This window comes from Plodia interpunctella, chromosome 2, assembly GCF_027563975.2.
Source record: "Plodia interpunctella isolate USDA-ARS_2022_Savannah chromosome 2, ilPloInte3.2, whole genome shotgun sequence".
NCBI lineage: Eukaryota > Metazoa > Arthropoda > Insecta > Lepidoptera > Pyralidae > Plodia > Plodia interpunctella.
Window position 1 is genome coordinate 5,614,095 of NC_071295.1, and position 23,290 is coordinate 5,637,384.

Genomic DNA, 23,290 nt, shown 5'->3' on the forward strand with positions numbered 1-23,290 from the left:
TCATTGCATTTTTTGCATGCAAGTAAACTTAATTTGCGGTTTGAAATAAAAGATCGTAAATATAAGAGCATAAGTAAGAATATAAGTTGTCATAGCAGCTAACTGTGTAATATCTCAAGACGTGGCCACCGCAGCCTCCAGGGAGCGCATGCACACCGCGCCATCCCGCTGCTCGCGAGATACATTTTTATCAATGCATGAACAACATGGAGAACTTTGAAGACAAACCACAAGTTTTTTTTGGCTGATGAAACTGTGGGATTTATATACATACATTGTTTAGTTTCTTCAAGTTAATTCCTATTTTCTTATAAAAAATATTCATTTAATTTATTTCAATTGACGACGTCCGTGGACGTTAAATTTTATTTCAGTCTTGACTGAAGTTTTAATTCTTGAATGAGAAATTGCATTGTCCAGGTCACAGGTGACCGAGCAAGAAGTTAAATCGACGAGCTCGGTCCCCTGGGCAGCCGGATATTGCGTCGACACTTCACACAGATGCACTTAACTATGCATGGCCGGAGCTACCGCGCTCCCAAATACGAAAGCTTGCCAAAGTTTCTGATACTCAATTTTCAAGTTAATCAGAAATGTTATCTTACTATATCTATGAGATATGTTGGACAAATGAAACACTTGGTGCCATTCGAATTCAATCTGAAAACAAGGCATTTATATAGTTGATGGTGTTATCAGAGGTATTCGTGTCATGTTGTAGTGCTTGAAATATGTTACCAAGGAATAATATACGTACATGTCATTGACATAGGTTGGTTTTTTTAAAAGTTTTAACGAGATTGAGTTTCTAAATACTTTATAACTTATTTAAACATCTCATTGTCTGCTTATTTTATCGCTAGCTACTTACAAACGCAGTGATTGCAGCGTGAAATCACGACCGACACCAATAATTTTCGCCTTGACTGGTCACCGCCTCCGGCTGGCATGCATAATTGCATCTGCTGACTGCTGCTCAGTTGGATGATTAGCCAGCCTATTTATGTCTCATTTACACCAAGCATTTTGTTTTGCATCTGCTTTTCTTACCTTACGTGGTTTTTTGCAACTGTCAAAGGAAATATAGGTTTTAGTTACCCCAGAGTAATAGATAATATACACATATAATAAAATGCAATTGGTACCTATTTATTGGTGCTTGCTTTAAATAAATAAATAAATAGTTGTATAATTGAAATGTAATAAATAAACGTAGAATAGGACATCCGGCAGCTAGATGGATTGTCGATGTAAAGGAAATAGCTTCTATCCTTATCCAGTTTTTGATAAGAATGGATAGAGAAGGTTGGCGTAGACGGATAGCGGCCTATACCCGGAAGCTGCAGATGATGATTATAAATTTAATCTCTAGAGCTCTATTTGCGAAAAATTTTCGGAGTTCATGAAAGTAACACGCTAAATTATAATTAAGATTATTTTTATTTATAGCTTTTTTTCAACTATTTGATTTTTGTATAAATGTTATATGTTTTATGGTTTGAATAAAGAGAATTATCATTTATTATCAAAATTGGAGCGTATCGTCTATTTGTGTTAGGATCACGAATCAGTCACCAGTAAATACGCAGTTACGATTAACATTTTGTTTGAATATTGTCGCGCAGTAGGGAGAGATCAGCGTGGGCGTGAGAATCGCGAGGTCGTTTAAAAGAGCCTACTCGAACAGTTGACCCCCTGTTGACTTTTGCTGTTTAACCGGCAGTGAAAATACCGTCTCGAAGCCCGTGCGGCCGCTAAGAAATGGAATGAAGTATCTTTTAACCGTTACCCGATCGGCAATAGCTAATGAGTTGACCAGTTAGTCCAAGTCAAAGAAAATGACCAATTAATGAACATAACGATTAAATATATGTTTAGGAAGTGGACGAAAAAGGGATGAATTAAATAAAGCGAATCGGTAGCTCTTCATATCTTGTAAATTTTTACACAATTCTGGCAAGTGAGGTATGTTTGCTAAACCCTATATAGTCGTATCGTTGTTGCAGGTAGGATTGTTGTACTCGTATATAGAAAATATTAGAACACATTAACTTACTGCTAAACCTTCCTAGATGAAATAGATGAGTATAGATGTGATAGAAGGCGCGTGGCGGCAGCGGCGGCGGCGAGGTGTCGCAAAGGCAGCGATTCTATCATATTCCCTTGATCTCGCCGCTTGCGATGCGACATAACAGCCTGAAGTCTGATTATAATCATTTTATTTAAATTGTATTGCGTTATCTTTATTACTGCTTAGAGTAACGAACAGTCGTATATCACAGGCGTTGTTGTTGGACTATAAAAGGACTGTAATAATATCGTTGCTTATACTAGATGGAAGTACTTAGGTTGTGATAAATCCAAAATAAATGCGAAAGTTTGGATGTTTGTGAGAATGCAAACATTCTCACAAAAATCCAAACTTTCACGCAAATCTACTAGACGGATTTTGTTAAAATTCGGTATACAGGTAGAATAATTATGTACTTGGAATAGCACATATGGTTTTTTTTATCCCGAAATTTTCTCAGGAGCGCCGCTAATATTTTATAATGTTTTAGCGTAGTAAGTAGGCATAGCATTTATATAAGTAGTTTATCATTATCAAAATCAAAAGGAAATGATGTGCTCAAAAACTACGTACTTACCTACATTATTTAACTATAAAGAAGTTATTAACCAAACTATAATATATCAAAATCATACATACATACATCAGGACCGTAACGCACTCTATCGTCAAATAAAGGAAGTAAAAGTTAAGGGTAGGTTCATGTCTGGGGGTGGAGTTTCCAGGAATACAAGCATGGTGCATAGACCGACATCTATCGGATAACTATTGAATTAGATGTCTTGATTTTTCGTATTGCATGAGGGAGTTTTTTAATATTTGGTTTCAGATTCTTGATTATTTAAAAAACGTATTTTCGGCACCTACATTGCAACGTTTTCGAATGTTGCAGTTAGTATTGTAAGTATAATAAATTAAAAAAAAAGAAAAACAAGAGCGTAGTGTACGCAGTATAACATTAATCAACGCAAGAAAAATGGCAAAAAATTATCAATAAATGTCTCAAATCTTCACGAATATATATGTAAAAATTGCCATTAAATTTGGAAGATTTGGCTATGATTTTACAACCGGCCGCTCGCCTGATGTCAACCCTCTTTGGAAATACTCTCGTTGTCTATCAGCTGTTAAGGCTTTGTGTCCTTTAGTCGCCTCGTATGATATCCACGGGAGGATATGGAGTGGTGGTGATTATAGGTCGGAATCACACGCCGCAATATCAATTAAAAACATGGTAAATATTTACACTGGCTATTAATCTGCCAATAAAAAAAATTTAAAACTTATGTTAAGAAAAAAATAATGGATAAAGCATATTACACAATTAACGCCTATTTGACTGATAAAAACGCATGGATCCTTCCGACAACTTTGCCACTCCACACATGATCTCCTAATTTTTATTTTACTGTTTTTTATTATTTTATTCATATTTTTTATTTTTATTATAATAATTCATATATTGTGACATTTAATTTTATTTGTAAAACATGTACGTGTTTGTGATCTTCAAGTGTCTGAATTATACTTCTATTTCGACGAATAAGATTTGTAATTATGAAATCATGGGAATCGAGTGTGTCATGCTCACTCAAATGGCCAATCTGGTAGTGGCGTCGTGGGTCGGGTCGTGAGGTTCCCTCTATTATGGTTGAGCTACGCGATGGCTGACCCATGCGTCAACTCGTGAACGGGTGCTGCTAGAGGGAACTGGTCATCTCGTTTCTCATATATTTTTATGTAAGTTAATTGTGTTTCACATCGATATATATATATTATAATCAGCACTCGGATCACAATATTTAACCTGTTTTGATATACCTTTTGACTATGTACATTATGTACTTTTATATATTATTAGAAAAAAAACATTGTAAGAAACACTAATGGTAAGCCGATCTGGCATGATAGGGACCTACACTGTTCAAATGAGTTTCTTTCGGCATTACTTCAGCAGTGGTCGTTCCGAAATGCCAGTAGTTTTTAGCTTGTGAGAAATAACTATAAATATAAAAATTGACGAGAAAAAGTGCCTGTGAAGGTCTAATTTCTGAATAAATGATTTGAATTTGAATTTGACTGTTTGTTATTAAATTCGAATTTTAGATGTTCTCTCACGAACAAGTAAGCCTTTTTTATCATTTTTTCTACACAAATAGTACAACGCGGCTCCACAATATCAGACAGCTGCCGACGCGAACGAACATTGCTTAGTTTATATGTGAGCATTTTTTACGGCAAGGTAAAACCAGCAATGTATGTCGAAACCACTAAAGTTTGGCAAATTGTTTGCCGATAGTGTGGAATCGGCATAAAGTTGGCTGCAGTAGGGAGTGGCGGGCGCAGGCGTCGTGGGCGGGCCGCCCGCCCTCCGCACCCATACAGGCACCCATGCCACGCCCACCCACTACTCGACACTTCACTTTGTATCAGTATAAAATATTTTGTATGTTTTGTTCATGAATACAGGCCATGTACATGTTTGAGAATATATATTCTCAACGGCTAATACGGCTAGTACGGCTTAAACAATATTGTTTGAGCCGTACTAATTAATAATGATTGGTATGAAAAATCAAAGAATAGTTAAATTCAACAAATTGTCCGTCTATTTAGTCTAATGTCATCAATTTAAGAAACGACTCTCTGTTCATTATTCAAGTTTGTGAAAATAAAAGGCATTATGGAACAACAACTATTAACCAAACGTGAGAAATTATAATTTATCAATAATAGCTAATAAGCTGTTCCAAGGCAACGCCACAGATTATTTCATTATATAGTCACTTCACAAATAATAGTAGATTAGTAGTCAAGGGCTGTAAGGTATCAAGTGCAGCCTGAGATATTTAGGCGCACGAGCGCAGCCAGGGCGCCTATACTTCGAGGGTGCAATTGATGCTTACACCCGAGCTAACTACTCTGCTTTACATCTCGATTGTGAGGTAAGTAGAAAAAAACGGCATTACAAGAATAAAACATCTTATTATTATTTTATTGTACCAGGAGCTCTCTGGTATCAATTTACCAATATCAACCAAATGTATGCCCCACAGTGGTGACACCCGTATGGGTGTATCCCACAATCTATCACAGTCATAGTCAAGTTTTGGTTTAACTTACATGTAAAATTTTTAATTCGCACACACAAATGTACAATTGCCATTCCAAGGCCTTTTGTAATTCTAATCAAGCAATCGATTTTGACTGCAAATGATTGTGACTAACATTGACAAAAAGTGATGCATATAGATAAGTAATTAAGTACGAGGTTTCATAGTAATTACTATGTTTGTTCGACGTGATCATCTGGAGGCCGAAATAGTGATGGCTGCTAAAACGCGTGAAATGAGCGCGCCGCAACGACCACCCAAAAATAGGAAGCCCGGTCACTGCGATGTATCAGTGGTGTAACTATTGGTGGCAATTTGGCAAATTGCCACGGGCTGACAACCGCAAGGGGTCTCCCCGCAGGTAGGCTTTCTTTTTGGTTATTAGGCACTGTTCGGTGACACGGAAGAAAAACGTAGGAAGTGCCAGCTGTTCTTCTTTCTGTAAATATATACACCGATGATTTTAGATTTTTCTCACAAACTTTCACTATTTCCGAAATGGAATACCACTAAAAAGCGCGCTATCAAGCAAAACGTGGTCATAGAGGGTTTGTAAGAATGGAAACTGACACTGGCACTGGGTGTCCATTCCGAGAGCGCAATCCGAATTGTGGGCCCAAACCTTTGTTCCTCGTTAAGAAATTACTATGGCTTTAGTTACGCCACTATATATTATAATATAGGCCTTACTTTCCGGTGGTGTAGTCATTGATTTTTTTATATATATTTGGGCTACTTCATCAATTGTGTTGTAATTACATTTTTACGTATTTTTTAAAGAATGTCGTGAACACAATGTCTATCAACGTATGACTGTATTTATTAATTACACTTAGTTAATTTTGTAAAAAACTATTTCCATTTATTAAACATCTTTTCTATACTTACTTATCTATTTTTCTCATCTGAGCGCTCTGCCGGTTACATCTACAGGCATGCAAGGAGCGTCGTATCCTTTGGTCTGCTTTCCTAATGTTTCCTCTCCACTTCGCACAGTCTTCGGCAGCACCCTTAGTTGGTAGAACATTTTCTGTCCGTCTAATATTTTAGTTTTTCTATAAAAGTTGTGTCTCAATGAGAATCACCTGAAATGTGGAGTTTTCATCGCATAATTTTATCACTTAATGAAAGTATATTCTTCGATATTCGCCGAAGTAGCTTCATCGCTTAATTTACTCTCACATTATTTTCAATTAAATCTATAGATTCATATTTCCCCAATGAACAAAAGTAACATACAGTGCTCTCAATTTTATGGGAACAGTAATTATAAGAATGTTTCATAGCGATTGCGGCGAACACCAAACGGGCCGGTCACGACTGTGGCCGCTGGAAAATCGGCGTATTCATGTCTTCATTGCTCATCAGTAGCCTCATTGTGGCGGAGATTACTGACGCTATTACGTTTCATATTTCTCATCCAAATTAAGCCATCTATTTGATTTTCTAGCGGTAATCCGACGCAGTAAGCTCTACTTTGTATATATTTGAATATTTTAATATAAAAAACTAGTCCGGCAGTTTTTTTTTATAAACAAGAGACTGATTAGAATACTAAGTACCAAAATAACAAATATATTTTACTTAGTATTCTAATCAGTCAATATTTAAGGTAATTATCCAAAAACTTTGAAATAGCCGCCAATTAGCTACTAAATAGGTTTTTTTTTTGTAATCCGAACGTTTTATAAGCTGCTTGGTTTACCAATTATATTGGCAGTATTCGTGGTATGTACCACTGTCGTCACTCTGTGTGACCAAAATATGTAAAAGTTTTGATGTAAGTAGCAGATGAGAGATGTTATGCTGTCTGCCATATACCTATAATTTATAATAATAAAATATACATCTAAGATTCACCTAAGATTTCTACAAAAGAGTAGAGTTAACAACAAAATCAAATTTGTGAATCATAATTTAGTCACAAACTGTATCGATATCTGATCTCGCAACCGCAACGCGTCCCAGTCAGGTGGAGACAAAGCTAATGGCACCAGGTGCAGGTGATAAATATGCCGATGACGTCTTCATCGACGCGTGCGCAACTAATCGCCTTTACCCGATACTTTACTTCATTTAATGGTAATCTGTGGTAAATCACTAATCAACAATTCGAACTTCGAATGTCTGCCTATCTATTACGTATTCTGTGAACCAATCAAATCAACTTCCGTATTTTCTTACACCACATTAATGGCCTACTAAATGGATGGTGTTAAATTGACTATTTCGCGCCAATGTTTTTCTAGTTTTGATTTATTTTTTGTGCCATTCTATGTTTATCACATTTTTTATACAAATTAAAAACGTATTAGTGAAAATCATATCAATACCAATACCTAACTAACAATTAATAATTTTACAAATACATACGTACTTGTAATTATACATAACGTGAGCGATTCCTGCTTCATTTCGATCTCATTCTTTCACAATTCTTTCATTACATTTATTTATGTTACAAAAAATACATATATAACGAAAGTTTAAAAATAATTTGTTGTAACAAATTGCTTTTTTGCAATAGGTAATATATAGTTTTGTTTATATCAACAGTAGGTTATATATCTGTTATTGCTGGTGGAGGTGGACCAGCAATAACAGAGATCTGCTCACGCGATGTTTACAAATTAATTTTGTGTGCAGTTTGAGTTTGATCGTCCATTGTTCCCGGCATTGTGCGTGATAGTTTAGCGCTTTCATCTCGGCATCCCCAGCATTTCCTGCGGTCTATTGTTATTGTTTGTCTATGCGCGGAGACGAACGCGAGTTTATAGTTTGAAATTCTATACCGAGAGGACGCATTTCCGATTGCATTTACGTAAGGATGGATAGTTCAGGTGAGTTTAGTAAGTTACTCATAAAGTTTTATAACTTTAAGATGTTTTCAGCTTTACGTTTCATTTCATCTTAGAAGTTATATCTTCAGATCACAGATGAGTTTACAGCCAGAATTTTCACAGTCCCAAAACCGACAAATTTATAAGATTGTGCCTAATTTAGGTTTCTGTTATATCAGAAGTTTACGAATAAAGCAATTAATCAAAGAAATAAATAAATTAAAATCTACCTAGTCAAATAGGTAAAGTTCCTCTCGATGGAGTAAACGCAATAAATCTAGCGATTGTATTGTTGGCCATTAGGGTTATAAATAACAAACCAGCGGGGGCGGTGTCTTGTAAGGAGCAGTTAAAAGGCGGAAGTCCATCTTGCTCCCAAGCAAGTCGTGTCCGGACGTTCGGACCGCTGCCGGCGCTCCCGGACACACTTCCGGTCTGGAGCAAAGGATCAAGCGAGATTTACTAACTTTTCTTATGCAAATGTTTTCCCAAATGACTTGACAAGATTTGGTGTTGCTATCAGTTTGCTATAAAAACTGCATTAATATGTAACAAGTTTGTAAATTGATAGAAATGTTCCTTATGCGCTCTGAGGAATCTCCTGCAGTCACAACTTGGTAGACAGAAGACAGTACTTTAATAATAATAATTTTTCCCGTGGTTTACTTCTTTTGTAATTAGGATTTGTTATTGAGTGATTAATTCCTATTCATATATTTAGTTTAGAGATACATTAGCTAAAATCGATGTTGTAGAAACGGGAAACCCAACATTTGATTCTGTTTCGGTCACTTAGACACGAAGCCCTAAAAACAAGAAAGCGTCACTGGTTGGGTAGTCTTCAGAGGTAGGTAAGGTAGTGATTGAGTTGCGTGAACGCAGGTGCTAGGTCAGCGAGGCGCAACCGCAGCCTCACCTGCCCGGAACTACGTGCCGATTCGGACCGCGCACGCGCACCGCACCGAGCAACCCACGCAAATTACTATCTTAATGTACAATGAATTTTGGCTCTAGGTAGTAAATATGACTGAGAAACAGTCATGAATCTTAAGTGGAACTGGGTAGGGATACTCCTAGTGATGGTAAATAGAGTAAAATACTGACATAATTTCAATTTGATGGTGGCTTAAGAATAGTGAAAGAGATAGGTGAAGTGAACGATAGAACAATCGTTACAGGTCGTACTTAGATGAAAAAAAGGCATATGATGAGCAGTGGGCAGATGAATTCTACGAGACGATCTAACTCATAAAACGATTTTCTTTTAATTTTGGGGCCGGGAACGTACAAATAAATAAATAAATAAACATAGTCATCAAACTTATTATGCATTTTTAATGTGCCTTAGACAAGAAATTTTCGATAAAGTTGAATAATTAAATAATTGTTGATTTATACTTGGAACAATAAAGTTTAATCAAGAAATAAAATGTAAATAAATGTTTCAATAAGTAGAGTACATACTTAGCAAAATCATGCGCTCAGCATTAGCATAAGTCACGCATTGATAAAAGAGTGTCAATGTGGTCCACATTTTTTGTTCGGTAAAAAATTGAAAGCCTGGCACCAAATCGGCCAGCAGCGTAGCGCGCAGGGTCGTGCGACCTAATGCGGTATCTCACCAAGAGCTGGTAGAAAGTCTTTGTTAAAAAGTCTCGTGACGGGCTGCCCAGCGTGGCAATGCGGCGTCACGACCAGCCAGGGCCGACGCGACGGACGCCTTGTCGCAGATTCGATACCACTGTGGTGCCCAACTTTTTCAGTATTATGGGATTTTTGTCAATTTGGCTCCACGCGCCTTTCGGCTACATTCGAGTTAGGGTGATTTGGGTGTCAAGTCTCCTGAAGTCCATCTCGCTATAAAGAGCCTGTCCGAAGACATTGTAAGTTTCTACATTTCGCCGTTCTGCCTTTGCTTTAATACACTACTAATCAGTGCAATCAGTGTCCAATTTGAAATGATTTATTACGATTACGATTTTGTTGTCGTCCCACCTTATTTGATTGTTATAGAGATTATGAGAAAGAATCTAATTTGCTGATGGGGTAAATTGTAAACCTTCAGTTTATCTGATGAAGAAATCTTATAAGTTTATATTCTAAATTATATAAATCTTATCTTAAATTTAAAAAGATTTAAGAGAATTAAACGTTTAAGAAGTCTTTTGATATAATATTTAATGTTTTTGGCTAACCTAGTATCGACCGCATAGGCGACATCGGCGCAGTAGGCGCCGAGGCCACGCAGAAAGTCACCTACAGCGCATGATTCGTATTTCGTTCCACTGATCTCTCTGCAGCCATGCCGGTCTGGAAAGCTGCCACTGTTGAATCAGGACTGATTCCCACGCATCATCAAGCTGTTCACTGAGTTCACAAAAACTTGCGATCAGAGTTTCATTCTGTAAAGACTTTTCGAATGGTTCGTGTGATTATATCGTTTATCAATGATATCTCTATTGTGTCTATTATAGAGCTTGCGCCCTAATAGTCAGCCTTAATTCAAGGGGGTTGTCGGACATCTTCACTCGGAGGAAATTTCCTCACTCGGAGTAAATTTCAAGCTAACAGTTTAATTTACTCGTGACTCCGGCGGCCATTTACAAAATACAAAGGCGTGAAACGTAGCACCGCATCATATCGTTTACGGGGATCAGGCGTTACGGTCACGTAAGGCTCACTCCCACGTCTTAATTGACCTATTTCGTGTGAGATGTAACGCAACAGAATACGCGCCGTCTGGGATACCATCTCCGCGAGACGTGATGCAGCGTATCACGTATCTAACTCGTCTTTGCGCGCATTATGTGACTTATTTGGTGTCGAGGAAGCTAAAACAAGATATTTATTTTGATAAACCAATAAAACGTTATGTGCCTTAAAAGAAAGATTGTCTTGTGTGTCCCATGTGGATGACGTGATGTCAGCCCCGCAGCGGTGTCATTTTGTAGAGGAGCGTGTTTATTACGAGCATTTACACGGCCGTGATGGCATCTCGCACATTTGTGGTCATGTGTGTTAACGTGCGTCACGATGTAGCCTTAACGCAATTACCTTCAAATGTAGGAATACAACGGCATAACGATTTGTACATGGTTTCACTAGAAAATACTGGTACATTTTCTTCATAATCGACCAGTTTATAATACACAGCTAATCAATTTATCGACCTACTCTATCTGCATTTTTGGGTTTACTAAATGAAGTTAAATGTTTTAAAAGCGTAAAATAAGGGCCACACAAGACAAATAATCGATAGGGGTGTTGTTTTTGTATACAGATTGCGGGATAGATAGCGTCAAAGTCAGGGTGGTCTGGTCTACTGCATGATATGGCACTTCACGTAGTGGACAGGAGGGAATTAGATGTGGGATCATTGGAATTATTTAGTAGAATATACATGGAACAACTATTAACATATTTTTGCATGAAGATAGAAAGCCATAATTTAGTCACTCGCTCAAGCTTAAACAACTTTAAAATCCTGAACAATGACAAAGACTTTACCTGTTTTCAGTTGAAAGTATACCGAATAACAACACATATGTAAATAAAAAGTAAATAAATTAAAAATAAAGCATATTTTAGACACGCGTAGATAAACATCTTCTATCCTTCCTACTAATATTATAGCCACTATCAACAACCTCTCCTTGACTATTAAAACAGATTTCTTTTAAATTACCTAAGTTGTACTCAAAATCTATCCTGTGACATTTATGTACAGTTACATAAATAAATAAACAATATTACCTGTGCCGTACCGTGTGCGTGACCGCGTGTCTTTTAGACATATAAGATAATGGATTATGAGGAAGGTGTTACGCAAAAACAAAATAAAAGGGGAGAATAACGACGTACTAATCCATCGGAATGACAGCCAGCTCGTCCTGTTGATTTATTGGGACGCAGACAGACGCGTGTCCCGTCTCCTAACCCGGGCCCGTGGGACCGCAGGCAGGTAGGGACACAAAAAAGGTTGGGTGTTTGTTGACATCGCAGGTTCGTCATGCTCACAAACATCTAACTTTAGATTTTTTTTAGAGACTGTATTGATTGCCATGTTCTCTATCAAGAGATTTTTCCTCATTAAAGTTTTGTTCAAAGTCTAGTTTGTGTATAGTGTGATATAATGAGTTGATGGCAAAAAATTGCTTACAGATAGTTGAGCGTTAGTAATAGAGTGGTAGATTCTTTTTCGCGGAACATAAAAGGGGAGAGGATATGGCATTAGGCATATTAAAAGGCAATGTCTCCATCCAGAGTACGTATGCTTTGTATTATATAACAATGAAAATGAGTCCAAAAGTGTGGACTTATGTTTTATTTCGTTTCTTATGTTTATTTGCTTAAATAGATTTACTTTGCAAGTCTCCTTAGTTTTGAATTCACTAAATGACTTGAATTATTTTTGTATCAGTAGGTATATTCTTCTTTTATTTATCGGTCAGCTCACCTTATTGCCTGACAAACATCATTGGAAATGAACAAACAATAAAATATTAACGTAGCGATAGCGAATGGGTTTCTGTAGCGCTCGTAACGTCCAAATCAAGGGTTGGCATTAGCATCTTTCCGAAGGGCTGGAGTGTTCAGCTCATGAAATATGCACCGCCCACGCTTCACTCGGGAATTTAATGATACCGCTACTGTTAGAAAGTTGCTATATACACGTAATTGATTTGTTTCCCGCGATAGCATTAGTGGTAGTTTATTTATTTACGTAAAATTTAATTCAAAATGTATTTAAGTACAAGAGGTGGACGTTTTAGTTTTTTGTGTCATAAAATAACTACACGCACTATTTTACAAAACTAGCTTTTCCCCGCAGCATCACTCGCGCAAACTAAGATGAAATACCTAAGATGCTGATGTGGGCTATTTAAAAAGTTTTAGCTTCGTATTTCTAAGTTGCACCCTGGACCCCACTACTCTGACTGATTTTCGAGATGAAAGTATTCTATTTTATATTAGTTACCTTCTTTTATCAAATAGTGTGGTAATTTATGATGAAAACGAATATTAAAATTAGTAATTTATTTCATAATTCAATATAATAATCTCCATACCTATGTCAAAATTATATTAAATACTAAAACAACATATATGTGTACGTCCTGAGCTTAAAGAAGTGAAAATATTTCAGACCCTCATCAGCTCCGCCGTGGAGGCCGGACGGCGCGATAAGGAGCACTTTTTCATAATACTTTATTCAGGCCGGAGATTTGGCTCAGTGACAGAGTAATCGGCCATGTCACGAGCGAGGTGCCGCTTAAGTATTAATGTTTAACCCTTTTGTACCCGGCACCCGACAACTCGCGTCAATCCCAAGCACTGAATCTGAATCTTTAATGTCCATTAATTTGTTATTGCTCGTGCGCGTCTTCGTGTTCTGAACAATTAGCTAACAGATGGTTGTATAAGCATCACACGGGTATCCATTAATTTGTTTGTTTACTTATGTACTAAGTAGAAAATGAGGCGTAGTAGATGCTTAACAGATAAAACAAAATAAATAAGAGCAATATACAGCATCATAATTTTTGTGATGTTTGACAATTTACGTAGGTAAATTGTCAAACAATTAAAGGTAGCTTTAAAGTGCTATAATTTTACTTTATATTTGGTGATTATATTGATCGAACGATTGGATGTCCTACTCTTTACATTAATATCGTTACATTTTAGTTTCTCTCGGTCAAATATTGATTCGGTTCTGATGAAACAACTTGAGTTCGACTTGTTACGGTCCTGCAATTTCTATCCCCCGTTTTGTTTTACATATTCAACGTGTTTCATCTTTTAACAATTTTCAAACGATAGGGTTTTACACATTTATATAAATTTAAAATTTTATCGAAAACATGTTAATTTTCGATAAAACCTTCAAGTTTCGCTAACAAACCACCGAGGGGCACTTGAGGAGTTTATCCTCAAAATTACAGCAGTTTGGTGTCACCATAATCCGTAATATATTCACAACTAAAAGGAGCCACCGCGGTCCATCGCCCCCCGAGGAGCCATCGCCGGACGCCCACTGACCGACACTTACGGACTCAATAAAATCATAACATTTCACTACAATTTGTATTTTCCGTTATTAAATTTTCCTGATTTAATTTTATGTGAATAGAAATAAATGCTTGATTGTTGACGTTCATAACATATTAGTGAAAGCAAGAATTTGGGCAAAGAAACTCAACATCTTTATGATTTTGCCAAAACGGAAAAAATAAAACCATAGATATAAAAATATCCCAAATTACAACCCAATTAACTGTGGTAAAATAAACGTCACATGACTAGATAAAGTTAACTAATAACACAAACGTCACGGAAAAGTAAATTTAAGAAATACTTATGCGATTTGTTGTCTGTAATATAGATACATTACAAAAAGAGAATGTGAGTAAGCAACAATGTTAGTAATAAAACATAAGCTAAGCTGCAGCACAATAAGCAATAGAAAAAATCTAAGAAATTGTATTTTATTGTTCAATGTTCATAGTGTAGACGCGGGGCGCGGGGGGCGAGCGCCCATTGGCCGCGCCCACCCGGCGTGGGTGGGCAGAGAAAATCCGCAGATTTAGATTTTCCTTCACAGTCTACGCCAAAATTTAAAAGCTTTTAGCATCTTTTAGCGTCATTCTCCTGTCATTCGCTTGATTAGTCCCGCCATTTTCGCGATGTCTCGTGTGATATTATAAAAATCTACGCCCGTCAGACAGACGATTGATACGCTAAGCGCTTTGGGAATTTATTGAACTTGCCGTATGAATTGAAGAGCTCTTATTGAAACAATACTTTGACCTTTTAATCGAACGTGTTTCAGTTATTTTGACGTTTTTTGCATAGCATATACCTACTTTGATATAAGTAAATAGTAAGTACGTATATTGCTTATGTGTACCTTACTAACTTTATTAGTAATCTATCCGGCTTGAAATCATTTTATGTCGCACTGTTTTAATTCATAATAGGTAGGGATATAATAAGATACAATATGCAATAGCTTCGAAAGATACTGTAATATAATAGCTGCAAATATTTGTTATTTTTATAATCCTTCACATACCACTTAACTATAAAAGGACTAAGGGTTTGTAACAAATACTATAAATAATAGGAATAAATTCATTTGTATCGTCATATACGATACCTTAATTTTGTGGTTCTTGGGAAGCGGGTGTAAAATCGTTTCGTGGGCATAAGCAATAATAGAAAAGGCTTGAAACTAACAGTGGGTGCAAGTGGGGGGAGTCAGTGTGGGCGGGTCGATGCGGGCAGGCGGGGCGCAGGGTGCCGTGGCCGAGGTGCTAGACTCGCCCACCGGGGCTCCGGCGGCAGTCGCGACGCATACGCCGGCCCTGACGCGCGTTCCGCCACAACCTGCAAACACTACGCAACAAAACTTGTTGACTTACATAATTGCTATTACGGTCAATAACAGCAATCACCTGTACCCGGAACGTAAAGGTGCACGGCAATGAGGCTCGCTAATTAAGGTAGCAGGCACCCAAATAACCGTGAAGGAAGCCCGAGCGCCCCTCAGTAAGTGGCACCTGTCGGACACGCGTCGCATTAATTCGCACTCAAAATAACCGCATTCGCAAAAAACGCCGAAACTGGCCGGGATGCACCTGCGATCAGCCTGAGCCGGCGACATGATCATGTTATTCAAGGGAAACAGCAGCAGACTGGAGCACCTCATCGAGAAGATTCAGGCCAACAAGGAGAACCACGACGTTACCACTGACGATATAAAAGGTGAGCATAGATAAATCATTAAAATGCTTGTAAATTTGGTAATCTAGAAAAATGTAATAGTAATAGTTTTGTATATATATTTAATTTAATACTTCATTAATGTATTATGGCGCTAAAATAATGTAACCAATACTGCCATTGTTGGACATCATAATACAATTACCTATTGTTTTGTCTTTCATCTGAAAAATGAACACTTGCTAAAAACAAATCTTAATTTTACCAAACATATTGGGTGTCAATAAAAGTATAAAGTATTAAAAATTTTAAATTAACGATAAATAAATGGAGTTAAAAAATATTAAAATAAGAATTGATAGCACATTGAATTATTACCAATAAGAAAATGTTACTATTTTTTGTCAATCCCTACTTTCCATTGTTTCAATTCTACAAAGAACAATCAAAACGTCGCGAAAAACTCTCACCTTCCTCCTCAACAAGATTTTGTGTGGTTCCTGAGGAAGGCTTAGGTATATAAATTTGTTATGATTATAGGTACCCGAGCGAAGCCGGGACAGGCCGTTAGTTTCTTATATTACGGAAAATGTAGAAAATAATTTTGGTTTTCGTGGACCTCGATTTGACTAAATTTACATAGAAAAAAAATATTTTATCTAGTTCTCGTTTATTAAAAAATAATTAAAATTATAAATGTACTATAAATTGATTTATCGATGTCTAAAATATTGTTGGGCAGCATTTACAAATTCAAACTACCATTCCTACCAGTTTAACTTTCATTAGGTACCTTTTAATAGGTTATTGATGTCATAAATTCTAATAAATTAACTGATAATATTTGCAATTGTATGAAATGTAAAACCTAAATGATAACTTTCGGCTGTCGGTAAAATGGAATACTTACATTCTTGTACAATTTCTAAAATAAAAATTCAAACCAAATTAATTTTCGATGGAATCAGACTTTAATTAACATGTGTAATTAGAAACTACTTAGTTATTTGTTTCCTTTTTAGTAACTACAACTTTCCGTAACTACATTTAATCGATTTGAGAATTACAATTTCATCAGATGAGTTTTCGCCTTGGTTGGTGCATATTTAAAACGAATAGCGAATTAACAAATTCGAATACATTAAGTGATTGCTCATGTAATTATGAAAATATGTTTTACGTCTATCACAAGGTTCCCCTATTTTTTTTTTATTACTAATTCAGATTGGTACACAAAGTTTTTGCTTAAAATGTTTTCGTACATTTTTATTATTCTTAATTCAGTATAGCCTATTACCCTAACATTTTACCGCCGTTCATTTACTTCCCAAATTAGTCAGTAGTCCATTTAATTTATTACTTCTAATATTCATAATGTTTTTTTATTTATTTCGAGGGTTATTTATTTCGAAATTATTATTACATACATATATTTGATATGAGAATATTGTCTCGAATATTACTAAACTAGGTTACTGTTAAGTCTAAAGAAATAAATTCCAAACGATTTTAGGATGTCTTACAACAGATATTCTAAAATTGTAGCTATTAAATTATAAGGCTAAATTATAAAAGTACAGAAAAATCAATTAGACTAGATAATAATTGTTCGTTGTATATTTAGGTCAATAAGGTTTAACGAAGTGAAATTAGAAACAATAATTGTAAACGAATCAAAGGGCACCCCTATCACAAAACAGCATTATTGTTAAGAATTAATCTTCATTTAATTGCCGACATCAACCTCATTTCCTTTTAGGATCTTAACCCGGAACTTAATTTTCCACTTCTCACATGATACCTACTGGTCTTGCAATTAACAGATCTAATCTACGTCAGATATATGTATATCCTATTTAAAAATATATATTAGAGCATGAAGTTAGTCAATTTCGTATTGTCTGCTTTCTAAAAAGATATAATTTTGTAGAAATATAAGCGGTTTTCTTCAATATTATATTGAAACCAATGCACAATAGAAATATCACATTAATTTCTAAATAATAGTAGTTTCGAAACTGAAATTAATTATTTATTGGCTAGGTAATTATGAAATGATATTGTTACAAAGTCTATTAAAATATTGGAGATTTTTACGTTTTCAATAATCTTAAAACTAGGTGAAAAAGTTGTTTTAAACTATCAAAGATTTGTTGTGTGAAAATTTTAGCATCAGAAGGCATGCGTGGTCATTTCTTATCATCACTATTCTGGTCTGGTCTTTAGGCGGCCAGTGTGAAAACAGCAAATTTCGAGTTATTTTATAATAAACCGCACCGGACGTACGTACCTACCTACTTGACAAACATAGACATTTTGATCAATTTTTGTTTCCTTAGGTACCACACGGTAAAAGAAATCTTGGATATATAAAGCCTTCAAGCCAGGCCAGTAGCAGAGCACAGGCTTATTTGGAAACTGATATAGTTTCTCTGTTATTAGATAATTTCAAGTGAGCTAGCGATTGGTGTTGATTGTCGAGGCGCCGGTTGAGGTGTCTGAGACGGTTCAATTAGGAAGTGAGCTTCCGCCGCCCACCGCTCCATCGCGCGGCGCCACCGACACCCGGGGAATTGCGGCAATCGGTGCTAATTACGCCTATCCCACCGCTTACACCTACACCTACCACTTGCACTACCCTGGTCCCCATTAGACAATCATCCTTGCTTTTAGCTGCGGTCTCACTGATCTTCTGTGATAGCACTTTTCGTGTCCAGAAGACACCAGTTCACTTATTTTATAAATACCTAGCTTATTTTTCTAATATTTTTCTTCCTGAAACAATGCAAAATTGTTAAATCTACTTTGACTATATTCATTGTATTAAATTGTATTTTTAGTATTTTAATAAGAAATTTGCGATTTCAATAAGAAAATTGTCAGATGTCTAATGAAGTGGTCATCATTTCGCCCATTAGCGCGGGTCGTTACGCACGTCCGGGGCGTGCGCCCGTCCGGGCAGATTGATATAAATAGTGGAGCCTATTAAATGCGTTCGCAGGGACGAGAAATGTCTGCAGAGGAATGTTTATTATGAAAAATTTCACTCAAGATTATTTGTCATTATGTTTCGTTTTTAAAAAATATTGTACTAACATCTGGGCGTCGATTCTACTAACAATCAGCCTTACTTACCTCTCGACTTATTGGGTGTTTTGTTGGAAGATTCGAAAGGAAAATAATCGTAAGCAAAATCGACATCTTTGTCTAGGGTTCGAGCATGTTACTCTATTATTCTGCGGACTAACTTTTGTAAATTAGTTTTTGTAAATGTATTTTGTCAAGTCACTTAGTTACGTAAACAACAGTCGACTGTAACTGTTCCTCTTACTTATACAATTAGGTTAAGTCGGGCTGCAAATTTATGAAATAAATAATCACGAATATGAGAATTTAAAATATAACAAAAATATAGAGTGTCTGTGTAGAGTAAATGGATTGTTTTTACTGAATGTAAAAATATGAATATTAGATACGATGGTAGAAGGGGATGCGTAATAAAATATAATATGTATTTTGAATTCCTTAGAATGCTAGTAGTCCGGGAGGTTTTCTCCGCCTCATTACTTATCATTTGCGCAGCCGCTCGTCATCGAGGCCCATTCAATTTGTTTATATTTCACGCCACTCCGAGGTGCACCGCTGATGGACCGCCCCTAACACCGAAATATGGTGGGCTTTGCCGATATTTATGATAGCTCTATCTGCGGCCTCCGCTCTGTAATGTGCTTTAGTGTCTGGAAGATGTCGCAATTCTCATAGCTCTTTATTATCTGCTCGCCAATTTCAATGCATTTCTGTAAAATGTGATAATAATACAGAAAGCTGACAGGCAATCCTGGTATTGTGCCTATACATTATGTTTACGGATAGACGCTATCGGAGATTTAAGTAAACTGTATCGTACTTACTTTCGAAATATTATTTACAACTTTGAAACAGTTCTAACAAAATAAGAAGCAATGTGTTAGGTATTTCGTTTTTAAAACTAGCTAAATTCTTAAACTTATTTATTTTCCGGTTTTGACGAATTGTTTGTATTTTAAAAGCTTTTATTAACTTGTAATGTAACTAAGTCTCGAGTGAAATCTTGCAACTCAAATTTGAAGCAGATATCTTTAACAGATGGAGCTGTAATTTTGTATACAAGTTTAGTTTGGATGACAATGCATTCTTATGGTGCACCCAGGAACGGCTCCAGATGTGGAAACTTCTCAACGGTTTTCTGCACGGACATTATTTTTTTGTCACACATCGAATGCAGTAAGAAGTACTCACTAAATCCATGAGAGTAAGCCATCTCTGATAGGTAACAATTGAAGCTAATGTCAAAAATGACATTTAAAAAATATATTTCTAAGGGATTTCCTGATTTCCGTATTTTGTTTCATTCATAAATACATTTGATATTACAACAGGTACAACTGAATGTTGTGATTGCTGACTGGTTGCTGAAACTGTGGTGGTGTAATGGTTAAGACGCCCGCCTGTGGATCGAAGGGTCGAAGGTTCGAATCCTACTCATGCCACATGAGTGTGTATACCAATCGGACTCATGTATAGTAGTTTTCATAGACCACCATTTGCTTCCGGTGAAGGAAAACATCGAGAGGAAATTATTGACTTATGTGTGAAATGGAGAAGGCAATGGCAAACCACTCCATTAAAAATGCCAAATTGTTATGTGTTTCATTCCACGTAAACATCACGACCCTTAGCCATGAGGAATTCGAAGAATGAACTGAATGTTAAGTTTTGTCTTCCAATTTATGTTTAAGACACTTGGAGGTGATAGAGAGGGTGCAAGATAGAAAGATAAAATCGTATCACAAAATACACACTCACAATACAAGTAGAGAAGAGATATAGAGATGTTTGTTCAAATAATAAATCCTAACTAATATTATAAATGCGAAAGTAAGTTTGGTTGTTACCTCTTCACGCTCTATCTACTTAACCAATCTTCTTGAAAGTTTGAAGTATAGAGAAGGACATAAGGTACCTTTCATCCCGGAAAAATAACTGCTCTCGTGGGAAATTAACGCGGGCGAAGCCGCAGGCAACAGCTAGTGTTCTATAAACTAGTTATTTGTTATGCAGAGGCGCTGGGTAGCGTGGGCAGCACGGCGGGTAGCTCGTGGCCGTCGTCGACGCCGGAGCCGTCGCCATCGCCCGCGTCGACGCCGACGTCGGCCGACGCCGTCGACGCCGACGCCGACCCGCCGTTCACGCTCGGCGTCACTGAGCACACGCCATACCAGTGCCAGTTCTGCGATAAGGCTTTCCCGAGATCCTCCTATCTGAAGAAACATGAACAGGTAATTGAATCGTATGAATGGTTTATTTGCAGGGGCGTGTGGTGCTCGGATGTGTCACGTGCGTGATCTTTTCTTTTCTTGTATATTTATGGATTTCCTAATATACATTGCCATTACTTTTTGTCATAACAGTAATTTTGCAAAACTTTATTATTAACTTATTTATATGTTAGGTTTGTTGACGATTTTCCAAATATTACATGGCAATGATGTCTTAAAAGTTAATGCAAAGAAATAGCGAACCGTCATTTCGGGAAGTTTCGGGCATCCGCAACTGTTAGCGAAGGTTCCAAAACTTGAGTGATTTTGTTGTGTGTATGTACCTAGGTACAGTTAGAGAAACAAAGGTCTTCACTTTAAATTAATTAATATTTTTTAAACAATTTATTTTTTATGCAAACGCATTTAGAACTTTTCGAGTATTTTCCGGGAGACTCATTGCAGGAAATAATTGTTAATACTTGAAATTGATATAAGTCTAAAAACCAGAAATGTTGCAGTAGAGACATCAAAAACAAGCACTTGTCTCAAATTTATGCGTGTAAATTCAAAACAATAAACAAATAGAACAACGTTTGAAAAGATAAACATCTATTATCTGGCTATGCGTCGTAACCTTAGAGCAGCAGTGTTCCAAGATAATAGGCTAGGCTGCCTCTACTCATAAAGCAATGCATGCAACACGGTCAAAACGACTATTGCGGCTGTCATATCTGTGAATTCACAGTCCAGTTTTGCCATGCAGGCCTGTGCTTCATTAGCAAGTTGATATCCAAAACGGCCCATTTACAGAGCTTGCGCTTAGATATGCATCGCACTTGCCGCGCCTTGCACTGGCAGAGGACTGTGACGTGCTGGCCATTACGCAGGCCGTACATCTTGCTCCCTTTGTGCTGCGCCATCTCGCCGCGTTACGATTGCGACACACCGCGTCTGATCTAGCAAGATAGGGTAAATAGAAACATCACTTTGCATAATGCCGCCGAAACCTGCCACGTACATAATACACATGGGCTTGGGCACGTCCGAGACGAGTGCCAGAAATGCCACCTACATTTTGGAAGGACGTCTCGTACTTTCTAAGAATTTAAAAGAACCAGTTCCAGATTAATTTGATTTATCAGTGTGCAATTGCGACGATGGCCGCGTCTCCAAAGATAGCGATCGCTGCATGCGCCGGCGCAGGCTGCTGCGGAGATGGTGTTCGCCGACAAATGTATCAGGCGATAATCGCGCTGCGCTCACGCGACAGTCTCCTGATGGCCGGAAATAGGCTGCGATAACAACTCCCTGCTCTGCGCGTACACCTTTATCATCGCACCGCGCTGAGAAAGGCGGTCATTACAAAAATAAATCAATTACAGAGGCTCCACATAGCCACCATTCATCTTAGACTTGAGTCGAGGAAATTGCAATGCAGTAAAACGTAGAAAGGTGGAATTGGTATACTTGAATTGTTTGATGCCTCGAGTATGCGTCTATTCAAGTTAACTAAGTAGTATAGTATGTAGTTGGACATTGGGATAAGCCGACAGAGCGCAATCTAGGTCGTAAAGCTGTTCGCCACACCCACCGCCCGTCGCCAGCGACTGTCTCGTTTTATTTTCGAAGTTGTAGGAAATCGTAATTTCCAATTAATGTTATCTTTTAGTTAACGCTTTCTTATAAAACAGTTCTTTCACTTAATCAACGTTTTAAATCAGTCAATTTCCTGAAATCTACTGGTGTCTTTGATTGTATGGAAAAGTGGCAAAGATATTTTAGTAGGTAACTCTATCCTTATAAGAATATATTACTGCTGAGTATTTAACCGAATAAAACGTTTTTTTGAAACATGTAATCTTTATGGTCAATAATGTTGTTGGTATTAGATGTCGCACCAACATTATAAACAAGTAGGCATCATTTCAGAGAACTCGTTTCTCATGGGAATAATATTACATTTTTGAGTAACATCACCCAAAACATTACAAGAAAATGAGGCTGTTCATGCGAAATTTTTTTTACAATAACTAACAGCTTTGTTTGATTTTTGTGCACTCTGGTTGGACACTGACTTGAAGCAATTAAAATACTTATTACTTTTTTCATTTACTCTATGTATCAAGACATTCAGAATATAGTTTAACAGATACTTAAGTAACTAGGTACTTCATTAGGAATGTGTTGAATGAAAAATCTTGTTTTTGGTATTATATTTCTTAGTTAAGTAGAAGTTACGTA

The 23,290-nt window shown here is 36.9% G+C and overlaps 1 protein-coding gene across 2 annotated transcripts in view; it reads left to right on the top strand.

Annotated features, from left to right (window-relative positions):
* LOC128680934 (zinc finger protein 521-like) overlaps positions 1-23,290 on the top strand; it is a 58,984-nt gene that overhangs the window by 24,886 nt on the left and 10,808 nt on the right. The window contains exons 1-2 of one of the 2 annotated variants that reach the window (XM_053764444.1): positions 15,384-15,791; positions 20,850-21,067. In XM_053764444.1, coding sequence (XP_053620419.1) covers positions 15,689-15,791; positions 20,850-21,067 — 321 coding nt within the window. In that variant the 5' untranslated portion in view covers positions 15,384-15,688. Of the gene's footprint in view, positions 1-15,383; positions 15,792-20,849; positions 21,068-23,290 lie in introns of those variants that run through there. The other variant, XM_053764434.1, reaches the window with a different exon arrangement.